Genomic DNA, 15434 nt, shown 5'->3' on the forward strand with positions numbered 1-15434 from the left:
TACTCCTGATGTAGACCTATCAAAAATGCAAGTTGGAGGAATATGCCAGTTGTAAGCATTATAACTGTGTGCATTAATAAACAAGGTGAGATTCAGAAGTGATTTCTTCCATAGCAACTGACAATTCAATAGTTAGTCATCATGGTTTTTTACTGCACTTTTTGGGAAGCACACGAGACTAGATGTGATGAAATTTTGATTCGATGTGACAGTCCTTAGATTTAATCATATATGAAATTGGTTACCTTGAGCATGGATATGATGATTATTCTGCTGAGCTTTCATAATATTCATGATGGTGTATTTTTTTACATCATATATATAACTGGACCTGGTAATACAAAAAACCTATGCATGTAAATTTTAAAAATCGAAACCATCATCTTGTGGGCTGGTGTTTCTGCCCCAAAGGCTCACTCTTTATTCATTCTTATGGCCAGAATGCTTTGGGAAATGTCTGCAGTGCTTTGATGGAAGATTGAAGGAGTTTGTTTGTGGAGTGGGGAAGGGAAGCTTGTGATGCTGCTGTCCATAGTGTAGGTGCTACAGGAATGCAGCTTGTGGGGTTTCTGTGCTGGCACAACCTCTTGGAGATAAACTCATCTGGTTTATGTTGTTATTAATGATATTATCTTAGTTCTAACCTCTTACTTGTTTTATATAGTGCAGTACCTTTGTGTAATTATTATAGGCAAGGCTCATGCTGTAGATGGTTAACAAATGGTTAAAATGAAAGCTGTGGTTTTGCCTTCCACTTTAGATCTAATAAAATTGATGATTCCTAAATCTGTTTTCCTTGGACTTTTTTGTAATGCATATTCACAGATATTGAGACATTTTGCCTCTGAAGATTGTAAACAAAGCTTTTTTTAGTAAAACTAATGAAGTACATTGAGTTTTATATTAGTGCTGACATCTATCTGAACACTTGATAGCTTTCAGCATTTCTTATTAAAAATATTTTCTGTCTTTTTGTCTTAATACAGCAGTGTAAGACTGGAAACATCTGGGCTGAATGGACTTTAGCATCAAAAGAAGTTCTCAACTGTTAACTCAAAAAATTAACTACATCAAAATGAAGCAGGTACCAGAGATCCTTGGAAATACCAACGGCAAACCTCAGAATTGTGAAGTGAATCGTGAATGTTCTGTCTACTTGGGCAAAGCACAACTTTCTGCCACTTTACAGGAAGGTGTCATGCAAAAATACAATGGCCATGAGACTCTTCCATTTCTTCCAGCTGATAAATTGAAAGATCTGACCTCTCGGGTGTTTAATGGTGAATCTGGGGCTCAGGATGCCAAGCTGCGCTTTGAACCTCAGGAAATAAAGGGAGTTGGAACACCCCCCAACACTACTCCTATCAAGAATGGCTCTCCAGAAATAAAGCTGAAAATCACTAAAACCTACATGAATGGGAAGCCTCTTTTTGAATCCTCCATTTGTGGAGACAATGGTGCAGATGTGTCTCAGTCGGAGGAAAATGAACAAAAGCCAGCAAACAAGGAGAGGAGAAGCAGAAAAAGAAGCATAAAGTATGACTCCTTACTTGAGCAGGGTCTTGTAGAAACAGCTTTAGTATCAAAGACTTCAAGCACCACTGAAAAGAAGGTAGTACTTTTTCATTGTTTTCTGTGTTTTGTGAAGTTTGTTAATCATACAGGAATTTCAGTGTTTGTATGCTCATTCAGGCTTCCTACAAACTGGGAGTAATTTTTTTGCCTCTCTTTGTCTCTACAAAGCAGAAATGCACTCTAGTTCTGGTACCTGGTTCTTCCCCAGGATTGGGATACCCTGTAAATTATGTTTCCAGATCAGTAAAGTAAGTTTCCAGAGCAAATCAGGGGGTGTGGGTGATTGGGATGTATGAAACAGAAATTTCCCCTCAGTGTGTAGCCAAGACTTAGTGAGGGTGTGCACCTGAGCAAGGGAGAGGAGGAAGTCTCTACAATTAGAGATGGTTTTTAACTCCTGGAGAATGAGGTATTCTTGCTTCTTAATGAGGAGATGTTTGAGAAAAATAGCTACCTTTTTCTCTATTTCTGGTTCTGAATTAAAAGAAAAATCAGCAGTTAATTGGCTGATCAGCCAGCCTCTTTGCTATCAGATTTTGGCAATTGGAATGTAGTCCCTGTGCCTGTTTGTCATCTGGAAAGAGCTGGTTTTGCTTGCTATAACCCAGTGATTTGTTTCAGTTGAAAATATCTAGATCTTGTATTTGGTGTCATTAATTTTGTGGTCAAACTCTTCAGTTTTTTGCTTCTTTTAAACATTGGCAGAAATGGATGTTTCACTTTTTAAAATTTGCCTTACCAAGTTTTAAGAGTGCTGCTGGGATCCCTTTCCCCCCTTTATTTATGTTTTGTTGCTAGACTCCATTTAAAGGAATGTGGTTTGCAATAATTTTATCCCAGAGGAAAAACCCTACATAGCAGGGATACTTCTATGTATATGAAGTTTCTCAGTAAATAATTCAGAATGGTGTTGTATAACAATGGTAAATGTTAATGAATGCTTTGGATTGTTAAAAGGTCCTGGTTTTGCACACCTTAAACACAGAACATGCATTACAGTTTTCTATCAGCTGCAGTTAATCATGGAATTGTGGCTTGAAAAATACCTCTAAGACCATCCAGTCCTACCATTAACACAGCCCTGTTGATTCTTACTTTCTTCTAAGGTTGCACATACAGAGAAGAAACACAGCTGCTGTATTGCTGATTTTATTCACAGTTCTTTTCAATAAAACTAAATAATAAATGAGTTCACAGAACAGTGAAAATGTGTTTCTAGGTATCAGAAACATTTATCATTTATTTATGGATTGAATGTATAATTCATACTAAAATTATTAATACTTATGTTTTCAGGAATGTTGTTAAGGAGTTTGTTTTCCTGAATTTTGTTAAGGAGAATGTTTTAACACTAACTGGTTCAGACTTCCCTGAATTATTACTCAAAGGTATAAGATATGGACAGAGTCAATATTTCGAGTAATTCTTTGTCCAGCTCATTGCTAATGAGGATAAATTGGACTAAAAGGTGGCATGTTTAATAGCATTGATAACTGGAGCATATTTGTGTGGATTTGTTAATTTGTTTTTTTATAAAGAGGAGGTGATTTTTAATATGTCCACTTGTGCAGTTTGTTCTGAAGCCTTTTAAAGTCATTGATTGCCCATTAAAAGTGGCATTTAATTTTTCCTGGTGCACAGTTCATTTCAAATGAAATGAAAGGTTTGTCTGGCTTCTTTGAGTTGTCTTTTGGGCAGAAATGGTTAGGAGAAAATCACATCAGTGCTGTTTCCCAGTCTGGCTGGGAGTTGGTAGCTGGTGAGTGATGGGGTCATTTGCTCCTGTGCCAAACCCCTGAATCAAGGCAATCACCTGCCTGGTCTCAGACCTTGCAATATTGCAGCCCTGTCCTCTCCAGAGAGTTTGAAACAGAGGGTCATGCTTCTGCCTTCTGTTCCTAGCACTGTGCACTTTAAAGCACAGAGGTCAAAAGGAGAAGCATTTAAAGGTTTCAGGATGTTATTTTATGATATAATTCCTTGATTGAAAAAACCTGGGGCTTTTCTTTCTCTCATAGGGAGGGTTTGTAACTGTGTGGATTTAAAGTAAGGAGAAACAAGCATGAGGGAACATGTAAAGGAGATTTTTCAAATGCTTGTCCACATGTACTTGTCAGGCTTGTGACATAAATGTGTTTTCTGTGATATCTTAGTATCAGAGTCTTTGGTTTCAGGCTCTAGCTGTTACTTCATGGCCAGCATCCAAAGCTTTAATGCTAGTGCATCATACTGTGGTTTTATATAGCTGATTGTGGCTGCAAAGTGGAAATTAGGTAAATATCCTTAGAGTAAAAGTTGATTAATTTTTCCCTTAGATACCTGTTTATTGTAGGTTACAAGTTAATGCAGAACCTGTTTGTCTAGTTTATTTTTCAGCTGATTTCTCATTGTCCAGCCTCTTACTCTTTTGATTTAGCAAAAATCACCAAGATTGAAATGCTGCCTTTTGTGTAGGGTAATTTTATCTCTGTCTGATGGACACAGCAGATTTCTGTTGCACTGAGGTGAGAGACATATCATGTAACAAATGTTCCAGTGCTCTGCTGCTGGGTGTTTGTGTTGTTTGGGCATTTTTTGTTAACAGAAATGAAGGCTATTTAAAACATTGTCTGAGAGTTGGTTTTCAGCTGGGAATAAATGTGATCTGCCCAGCTCTGATGTGAGTTAGATTTCTGTTGATAACCACCAGCTTTTCCAGTCCTCTGAGAAACAGCTGCAGTGCTTTCATTTTCCCAGGGTAAAGGAGATAAAGTGGAACAACCTGTGGCTTTTTCCTCTCCCTCTTTTTCACCCTTCTTCCCTCCACCCCAGTATCTCTCCACCTGAGGAGTTTACTTTAAAATCCAGCCCTCTCATGCTAAGGATTTTTTTACCAACTTTAATGTCCAGGCACTGCACCGTGAGTGTTCTGTGTTATGGGTGGTGGGTGTCATGTCAGAGGTTGGAATCAATGCCAGACTCTTGGGCTCCAGTAGCTGCTCATGTGCCAGGGTGCTCTGGGGCCGAGTTTTGTCCTGACTCTTTTTGCTACAAGTGAGGAATGAGATTTTCTTACTCGTTGCTCGTGTTAGAAGTGAAGCAGCCCTTTGGAGGAGAATGGCAGAGGTTTATTTCATCTATTAATGTGAAGTAATCCGAGTACAATCCCTAGAGCAATCCAGAGTCTCTGTACAGGAAACAGAGAGTGTATATACATATATACACATGTGCAGCTCTCCTGCTGTGTGTCCCAGGATAGGTCTGTGCTCTCTGACTGTGGCAGAGCCCAGTATGTGATCCTGGCACAGCTGAGCTCCTTCTGCAGAAGCTGGGATGGGCCTGCAAGTGGCAATTTGCCCTTTTGGCTGGGCTTCCTGGCCTGGCTCCCCAGCACGGCTGCAGTAGCTCACAAAAGCAGCAGCACTGTGTCCAGAACAAACCTGGAACTCCACACTCTGCTCTGCTTGCTAGTTTAAGGTTTCCAGCTGTGTAATATATGTACATGATCCAACAACTCTACCTTCCACATAGCTTCCTATCCACTTTGCTTGTAGTTCTCTTCTAGTATTATGCCAGAAACTTGGCAGGTTTTTACTCTCTCTCTCTGCAGGATATGGCCTATAAATGACCTTGCAGTAGCTACATGGTGGGCAATTGCAAATTGCTGGAGGAATTCCAGTGGTTCTTGTCATATGTTTATGTTGCCGTTTCATCTTCACAGAGGAAAACTTTCTGTTTAGCTCAATTATATCCAATATCTACATACTGGCAAAAATTTAAAAACCTATAAAGGTAAAAACAGTCTGAAGATGATCTTCTAATTGTGTCTGTGGTAACTAAATACAGGGGGCTGGGGACCACTGAAGGTGATGATGCTTCTCTGATGTTTGCATCTAATCAGTAGAGGCTAGCACAAAGCAACAAGTTCCCTTTGTAATATTGGTGAATGGAGTTCATCAAATGTTTTATTATCCCATTGCAGATGGTACAGACAGATCCTGAGATTGCTCATTTTGTCTTCTTAATTGTCTTCTTAATTTCAAAAATAAAAAGAAAAATGAGTAAAATAAAATAAGTATGTTTTCAGGAAAAGGACTTAATTGTTTCTTATGACCAGTTGTTAGGAATTCCTGGTAAAGTACAGCTCCTGTAATTGTCACAAAATGTGCAGCTAAGTAACCACAGGAGTCAGGATCTGTAGCTGTAGGATAAAATGAACTCAGTTATGTTTTCCTTTTTAATAGACTATCTTGAGGTATCAGATCCTGTTTTCAGGTGAGTGATAGCACAGGCTGTGTGGCTGATACCACCAGGATGCCAAAGGAGTAATCCTAAAAGTCTCTCCTGGGTGATCCCTTCAGAAACGAGAGAAATAACTTCTTATCCTTTGTGGAAGACTTTATGAACTACTGTTTTGCATTAGCCCTTAGTAAAGGATTAAGTTTAGCTAAGCCTTGAGAACTTTTTAGTGCTAAGCAGCTCATGATGTGCAGCAGTAATTGTTATTTTAGAACTTGAAATTTTTTTTTCTTAATGCCTCATTGGAAAAGTATCTTAAAGAACCACTTGTTCTTTAAGAAGCACCAAAAAGCCTACAGCATTATACTGGTTTGAGGGGAAATTAGAAGCTGTGAGTATTCTCAGAGTGGCTACAAAATTAATTGCAGAAAGCCTGAGTATTTGTTTAGGCTTTCCTTACCAGATTTCCCTGTTCTTGTATGTAAAAGTGGCTGAATAAAGTACACTTTTTACGTAAAACTGTTGTCTCAATAAGTATTACCTAAATACATTTTTTTGTCCTCTGCATAAACACATTGGTGGGAGAATGCAAATCAAATATGAAATAATATTTTGAAGTGTTGACTAAAATATTATCTAAGAATAGCACCAAGTTGGATCAAGGAGCCATTTGATTCAGCACCTCAGCTCAGGGTAGGGTTCAGTGGGAGAGGCATAATGGAGAGTACAGATACCTCAAATCATGGGGTGATGCTCCTTTTGAGCATATTCAGCCTCCAGCAGTTTGTGACTCACAGGTTCCTGGAGCTGGTGACTTTGTATTTAATGGCTGTAGATGGCTAAATTAATGGAAGGAGACCTCGGGTTCTTTTTGAGCCAGTGTGAGCTTTTTCAATCCAGTACATTAAGTAACAGGGCAATAGAGCAGCTCTTTCACCTTTTCAATTGCTACCTACCCATTTTGCTAGATCCTCCCATAATAATAGAGACTGGGATCATGGACTTCTATTATACTGATTGTTGCATGGATTTCTCACAAACCTGCTCTTCAAAATTCTTAATTTCACCTTGACCAGTCCTAGTGTGTTGTTCCACATATTACAGAAGCAATTCCAGAATGTGATTCGTGTTACCCTGTGTCTGAATTGTGCTGCCATTTGGGTTCTGCTGTCTTGTGGGGTTTTTTAGAATAAGGAGCCAAAACAATAGAGAACATTCAAAATACAAATGTCTGGTGAATGCATACAGTGGCATGTTAATGATTTTCTATATTGTTCTGAATTCCATTATTTTTCATTATAAGTAATACTTAGCATATGATTGATTCCTGACTCCTTCTGAACACTAAAAAAGAAAAGAGCTGACCAGATGCAGCTAAGTCAAATTCAAAAAATGTGAGCATCTCTTTCATTTTTTTTATATTTATCATTGATTTGTGCATTCCAAAGCTTTTTCTATTTTATCTTGTTCTTTTGGGCATTGTGGTGGACATGACAGATGAAGTAAAGTGGTGAGTAAGCCATCTTTGGAAGAAATAACTTCCCTTTACATGTCAGCAGCAGATGGTGTTGAGAGATTAATGGCAGTTTCTGGTTTTATAAACTGACCAGATTTATTCTCAGTCATTGCACAGGTAATGTCACAATTTAAATGATTTAAAGTCTCACCTTTTCCTTTTCCTCCTCCTGTCTTAACCATTATAGGTTGGTTTGGCAAAGAATTTGCTGCTTGTTTCACTGGGGCTTTTTCTATCCAAGATAAGGGAAAAGCCTTTCTGTTGCTCTGCTCAGTGTTCTGCTTAACCAAAATAATGCATGTCTGAGTCTCACATGTAGCAAGGAGTTAGATCTGCAGTTCAGGGTTGTGTTACTTGGATGGATTTGCAGGCAGATATTTGGGAAACATTAGTGATCTGTACCAGATGTAATTTCTGGCCCTTATAGCCCCCTTCTGTCAAGAAAGAAAGATATTTTTTAGAAAACCTTAGGCAAAGTAGCAGAAGCAAAATATTTTGATCTGTCTTGGAGCAGTGGGTTCAGCCTCCTTTACAAGTTTCCTTGTTTTAGGTTGGATTTCATGTAGGGCAGATGAACTTTGGGTTCTCCAATAGAGGTCTTTGTCCACAGACACTAATTTAATGTTTGTCTATTACCATCTTTCATAACTTTCTATTAGAAATAAAGAGATCCAACTGAGCTAACTTTCATAGTTTTGCTTTCTGCAAATACCTAAAGTACCTACAAGAGTTGTGCTCCCATGCATGATAAAAGGGCAGTAGCTAAAACTGTAGGTTGTCATCATTCAGAAATTAATCCCCTTCTCAGAAGGACCATTTTTAAAAAGTACTATTTTGGAACCTCACTGGAAGAGGGAAAACTCGATCTTGCTCATATCTTTGTTAAACAAGCTGTGCTGTGCTTGTGTGAGGAAGGGAATTTATGACCTCACAGCAGCAACTATTGCTAGAAAAGCTTGATTTTGTTTATTTTTTGCTGCCTTGTTTATTTGGTAAATAAATGTCAACTTGAGTGTATGTTGTGGATTCTTGTGATGAAGTGAAACAATCTGGAAGCTTAGTTCTGGTGGAATTGACAGCACTTTGGTTCTGTACATCATGATTTTGCACTGCAAAGATTGCCCTGTTTAAACATTTACATGGAGTTGGGGTTTCCCAGGTTTTTTTGTATATTTGTGTTGCTGGAAATCAAGGATGTTTCAGAAATAAGCTTCAGCATTGCCAGGTTAAAGTAATGTCATCTGTTCAGCATTTTCTTGGTTGTCTTCCCCCTACCTGTCTCAGGCCTCTTAACCACTGATTTGGCATTTCATCTGTAGAAGAGGAGGACCTGCTAGGTATAAGTAACAACCTGTGAAACTTCTCAGGTGTGGGAATTCATTTTAAAGGTCTGATCTATAAAGCAAAGTAATACTTGGACTATGTCAAAATAGCTCTCCTGGATGTTTGTGAGCTGCCAAGAGGAGATTACCTGTTCAGAAAGTGTCTTGGGAAGATCTGTAAGGGTGTAGAAAAGTGCTGAAGATAAGGTCCTCTTAGAGATTCTCATCTTGAGGAATGTGAAATCATGGTACATGCAGATAACCAGCTACATATGGATATGGCATTCTGAAAATCTGTAGGTATGCTGAGATGATTTAGCTTTCATTCTGCTATCCTGTGTGAAGTTCATATGGAAATTGTTCAGCAGTAATCATCTCTCATGCCAGAGTTCTTCATGGCTCTACAGTTATGTTTTTACAGACTTCTGTAGCATCTTGTATCCACACTCTCTTACATACCCAGATACCACATCAAAAGTTTAAACCTTTCAGAGTGGGTGAAGGTTACATACATGGGATATAAGCAGAAATCTTTTTCTGATACTCAGTATAAAAGGTGGGTTTATTCATTCTGATCAAACATTATCTAGTTTAAATTTCTGAAACGTGGAACCTTTCATTAATAAGCTAGTAACTTAAAATTTAGGAGGGCATCTAAATAAAAATGCAGAAATTCAGTAAAACAGCTGAAAGAAACTAATCTCCACATTTTTAAGAAAGATTGAGGATTGGGAAGTGCTCCAGAACTCAAATTTTACTCAATCTGTGAGTGATTTAATCTGTTTCTCTTCAACTCTACTCTGAGTTGTGTCCTAGTTACTAAAATATCATGTTAAGTTTATGTCTGAAATACTTGCTTATACAGTGTTTGGGTAAAGGAGGACTGCTGGTTTCAGTAGACAGATTTGTTTTTAAGTGAAATTTTCTCATCTGCTAGAGACTTGCTAATGAGGGAACCAAAGCCAGACAAAAAAAAAAAAAAAAAGAATTTAAATGAAACTAGGAATTTACTGCTTAATTTGAAAGACAAATTTGAGCTTCTGTCTTGTTTTAAAATCTACAACCTGCATTCTGAATTCCTGTCTAAACTTAAATGAATTTTATTGTCCTTTGTTTGCTTTCCCTCCTGGAGAGAAGGGTCCTGCATGGTAATACTCAACCTGCTGTTCAATAACTGCTTTAGATGAGTTTGTGGGAAGAAACAGAGGAAACAAACCCATTGTCATAAAACTTAATATGTAGTTTCAAACAACCTCAGCCAGCATAGAAGAGTTTTCAGATCTGCAGTGATTTTCTTCTGCATTTTTTCACACTATTTTACTATCTAAGCACATTGAGGGGAGAAAAGAAATCTGGGCTGTGGCAGGAAGATGAAAATATATTGTCTTCTGCAAACATAATTTTTCATACTATCAGATTTGACCCCCATTTAGTAATAGAAGAAATTGAGTAAGTGGTTAGCAATAGAAGAAAATGAAAGAGAATTTGATGAAATGCATTTAATGTAATTGCTCTCAAAATTGAATTTGGAAGATTTTAGTTAAATCTCTAGTTCGGTATAAAACAATTACAAATCTGGAAAACTTAGCAAGCCAATTCAGAATAGAGTTTGTTTGCTTTTCTGTTTTGAAGGAGACATTTCATGTCCTCTTCCCCTCAGTAGTCTTTACCTCACTGTATATTTTATGAGGTTGTTGCAGATTTAATTGTGCAGATATGGATGCAATGGCCTTTTGGGAGTTGCAGTCTTTTGAATGCTCTGTTGAAGTGTCCTCTTCTGTTTTATTGGAGATGGAACATAAAACTTTGCCAGTTCACTGCTTCTTTCTTTATTTCTCCACTTTGTAGTAATAATTCCACATTTTCCTTAATCTTGTGAGGTTCTGTTTACTCCTTCCTCTTCTGCCTGAAACATTCTCTCTGTAGGCAGTGGTTTGCCAAGTATGAATTGCACAGAGTTCTTCCATTAGGTAGTGAACAGAATATAACAAGTGACAAAATAGTTTTATTCTTAATGTATTCAATGACTTGTCATTTACTATCTGAATATACTCCCCCACATCCCAGAAGGTGGGAGCTATTTGGATAAACAAAGGGCCTCTCAGGCCCTTTGGGGATAAACAGATTTATTATAATGTGTGAATTATAATTAAAAAAAAAAATTAAAAACCACTTAAGCAGTAAGAGTTGTGAGGATACTGTATTTTTATAGACAGAGTCACTTAGAATGAGCACTGGCCATTTCTTAACAGACTTAAGTTACCACATTTTTTATTTGAAGCAACAGTACATATTGAAGAGTTTGCTTTGCTTTTGATCAGCTGTAGTTGTAGTTTTGGAGTTTGAAGTGATTTGAGTTAATGAGGTTTTTTCTGTGTGTGCAGGGACAGGGCAGCACTCCTGGGGACAGCAGCTGCATCCTGGGTTCCTTGGGCTGAACACTCAGTGTTGATTTGTCTTTTGGCATAAGAAATTCTGGAATTTTTCATGAAACAAGAGCTTTTCTCAGTACATAATTGTTATGGTGGTTTTCTGAGGAAGGAAAGCATGGGATTGTTCTCCTTTTACTTTGTTTTTTTTTTTTTTTTGGTTTTAGGTTATAATGTCCTTAGTCATTGGGGAATTCAAGTGGCAAAATGTTACAAAAATTAATCTTTCCTGTTCTGTTGCTCCCTTCTTATCCAAACACATCAGCACACCAAAAGGAATGAAGTTTTTTTCTATAACCATTTCCTTAATTCTCTATCTGTGCAGATAGACAGGCAAGACAAGACAAAACATTTTCACTTTTATTTTCGTTACATGGGTCCATGAGGGTCAATAGGAGTTCTAGCTGACAAAGCACAGCACAAGCAGATAGCAGGAAAATAAAAATAATGTGTGTTTGGTCAGCAACCAATCTTAGCTTTTTTCATGGGAAAGAAATAGGTTTGACTAAGTTTGTGTGTTCTAACTTCAATTCAAAATATATTTTAATTGTATATATTCTGTTTAGGGGCCTTGATTATTTTGGTTTAGTTCTTTGTAATGTGAGGAGCTTTGTTTTTATTCTGGTCTGCAACTGGACCTCCAGCAGTCTGTGTTTGTGGCAGGGTCTTCTGTTATAGTGAAAGTGGAAGTTCATTGGTACAGAGAGAAACTGAATTGGAAATGTAAAGGGAAATACCAGATGTCTGCAGTTTTATTCAATATGTACTTCCTAGTTACATTAAACAGAAAAGAGCATTTATTGGCTTCACTTGTCTTAGTGGTTAGTACTTTTTTGTCCAATATTAGTATAATCCCTTTATGACAATTATCAGGAAAAAAATTTTTTTAATGATTTCTATAGTTTTTCAAGCTAGTGAAGTAGTAGTTCTTTGATGCTCAAGGTGATTTGCAATAATTTTGAAGGGTTATAATTCCTTGCATATGTGTGCACATGAGCATATATACACAAAACAGATGGAATATACATAAAACATCACTGATTAATTTTGAAAGGGATAAAGTCATCTCAATCTGACACCACCTAATAAGCCTCCCAGGTGTTTTTTAAAAAAATTACCTTTCTACTTTGTTTACTAAACACTAATCATAGTGTTTTTTAACAGTCTGCCAGCAAACCTAAAGCTCTCAATACATTAAAGTTGTTGTCCTTAAATTTTAAGGTACATTTTAAGATACTTTTAAGTTTAGAAATTACCTATTATTCATGGTGTGTTATTGTCTCATTATTTTCCTTAGGCAGATTAGAACTAAATGGAAGTTGATTGGTTTCTTTTGAGCAGTGTAGCCAAAGTTAATTAAATTCTAGTGTTTTCTATGGCCAAGCCTCTTCTTTGGGCTGGTAGAATGTTGACAGCAGCGTTGTAAATTCTTGTCAATCTGCCTGTCACTCATTGCTTGTGAAAGTGCTGAGGGAATGACAAATAAATCTGTCATATGCTAAGGAAAGAGGAAAGGCATGTTAAATTTTGGGTTATTTTTCAGTCCTTCTCAGCCATTGCAGCTGCTGGCCCAGATGAGTTTTTTGAGGATTCTGCTTCTCTTCAAGTCATAATTTCTCAAAGGAAAACTTTGCTATAAAGTAATTATTCGATTTTCACACTCCACATCCTCCTGGACAAAATAAACTTGAAATCCATCGAGCTGCCTTTGTTTCATTACTCCAGAAATTCAGTAATTTCTGTGTCTGCACACTGAGTAGTGCAATGCCTGTGGAATGGCAGTGTTAGGATTATTCTGTGTGGGAGTCATCACCTCCTCACCTCAGTGTTCCCTATGTAGGTGAATTCTCTGCAGTCTCATGTTGAAACAGGAGCAAAATCCTCAAATTCCTTAAAGTAGAAAAGTAATCACAAGCTATTTATGTCTGATGTTTAGAATAACTGATTGAGAGTTTGAGGCTAAGATGATGACTGGGGTGGCTGAGGTGGGAGTTCCTCAGGCTGCAATGCTTGCCTGTAATTAAGGAAGGAGAGGTGGATGAAATTCTGCAGTTAAGTGTTTTTCATTCTGACAAAACTGCAGTAAAAGGTCATGAGATGGGGCATGTGCAGGGCAGTCCAGACTTACTTAGCAGTGACAGAATCAGAGAGTTTTCTGTGCTCCTCTGCAGCACAGGAAGCCTGTTGCCTGACATTAATGGGTAGGAGATCTAATTACAGGTGAGAACAATTTCAAGAAATAAAAAGCCATAAAAAAGACACAAACGAGCTAGAATTTGAGGGGGAGGTGTTTCAGAATAGTTTAATTTTGTGTGATCTTACCCTTCTTCATGGTTGGGTTCTAAACCAGGAGTCTCCTATCTAAATTTGTTTGTTTGAATATCATGACAGGAGGAATTGGTCATGCCTTGCAGGAGGTGCTCCCAGCTCACAGACTGTGCTCCTGGCCCTGCCTCTCCATCTTCCATGGCTGCACTCACATGCCCTGTGCTGTCTTACGAGCTCAGACTTCCCTAAACAAGGATTTCTGTTTCTTTTGGAAGAAAAAAAAACCCTGCAAACCAAATTACCTTTTTTTCTGTACCACTTTGTAACTTGGCGGTGATCTCCTGTTCTTTAAAAATGCATCTAATAAAGATGCTTCATTCCTCATTGTATGGGAAGAGAGATACCTGAGGAAATTGGGTGGCAAATTTGTTTAGAAGTAATTTCTTTCTCCCCTCACATTAATAATTAAAATAATCCTAACTGGATACTTAAGTAAAATCTCTATGTATGACTGCATGTATATTGCATGTATTTTGCATTTTTGGTTTGCAAAAATGTTTCTGAGAGGAAGTAGTGAAGAAACTGTTGATGTCCTACAGCTACATGTCCAAAGTGCATGCCAGGAATTGCACCTCATTGTTTACTGCTGAGGTACCTATTGAATACATCAGAGAAATTCCCAAAATGAGAAGATCAAACTAAACCAGAATGGTGTGGGAAAGTAAGATGGAAGTGAGAAAGTGGTGACATTTTCTATAGACTTTTAAAAAATCTCATATGAGAGCTCCATTGATTTAGAATGCTGTGCTGTATTTTGCCATTCTTTTAAAATATGAATGTTTTTTCAATAGAAAAAAACATAAGTGCACCAAACCTGCTATAGTTAAACCTTGCAGGTATTGTCAGAGCCTGTCATTTTCAAGTTTTTTTATCATGATACAATACATTAAAATAATTCTAGGCATTTCTAAAATTTTGTGAAGTGCTTGTAGACACATTGGAATGTGACATTCACCCCTGTACAGCCACCCCTTTTATAGTATCCTGCAGTTAGAAGCACTGCTAGAGCCTTTGCATTATTCCAGCCAGCTCCCTCCCAGACTGGAGTCATAAATCTTTGCAGCTTAGTTGCACTTTCTGAATAATACAGGGAGTCATAAATTAAAAATGAGTTTCAGACTACTGAGTAACTTTCGCATTTCTGAAAAGTTGACTCATTGAAAAAAAATTTCATCCTACCTCTTCAGTTGAAATGCTGAAGTTTGTGTATGTTAGGGTTGTATTTCCAGACCTGCCCCTGGCATATGGGCTTCTTAATTTTTAGCTTCTAAGCATAACTTTTCACATCATGTTTAACTGCTAGAAAGAGCATTTGATTTTTCACATCTGCCTGGAATCTTTTAGGTCTGTTGAAAGTGCTGGACTTGAGGCAAACTCACAGGAGGGGTTTTCTGACAGTCTTAGAGAATCCTCAGAGAGCCAAAAACCTTGAGACATGGGAACATAGCTCCAGCTGGAGTCACATGAGCCAAGTCTGAATTCATCAGAAAAGCTGAATCACTGGATGAGTAATTGTCCCCAGCAATCAGAGGACATGGCTCATGTGTGTTTACCAAGCAGAGCTTTAAAGGCTTTGAGAAATTGATTTCTGAATAGGCTGAATTTCAGGGGTTTTGACTGGATGTACCAGTGTTTGAATTGCAAATAAATCTCTATACAGTTGCAGCACATCAAAGATTTTAGTTGAAAACCTGTACAAGGTGAAGTGAGCTACTCTGGTTCAGTGTAGTGCTCCCAAGTACTTGTTTCTAAATTCTAGATTTCTGCTTTCTTGACCATCTTCTTTCTTTCCTCTTGCCACTTTTAATTGAATTTTAACTGCCTTCTGAATGATGAGCTGTACTTTGCAAGATGAATTATAAATGTTGCATATAAGTTTAGTACTAGAAAATTAAAGAGGAGATTCAAAATTCGTGATTTTATAAAATATATGATATGCCTGTAATGAGCCACCTTCTGTGCTTTTTTACAGTTAGTGCTTACCTAGGTAAAGGTGCACTCTGTTAATATCAAGTAGAACTGATAAAACCAAAAAGACAACATGCA

The 15434-nt window shown here is 37.6% G+C and overlaps 1 protein-coding gene across 1 annotated transcript in view; it reads left to right on the plus strand.

Moving 5' to 3' along the window:
* The window catches only part of NSD2 (nuclear receptor binding SET domain protein 2), a 99056-nt gene that overhangs the window by 37903 nt on the left and 45719 nt on the right, over window positions 1-15434 (plus strand). The window contains 1 exon segment of the mRNA XM_079306846.1: window positions 987-1612. Within this exon segment, the coding sequence (XP_079162972.1) occupies window positions 1016-1612 (597 nt within the window). The 5' untranslated portion in view covers window positions 987-1015.

The sequence above is a fragment of the Erithacus rubecula genome, assembly GCF_903797595.1.
Source record: "Erithacus rubecula genome assembly, chromosome: 5".
NCBI classification, from domain to species: Eukaryota; Metazoa; Chordata; class Aves; order Passeriformes; family Muscicapidae; genus Erithacus; species Erithacus rubecula.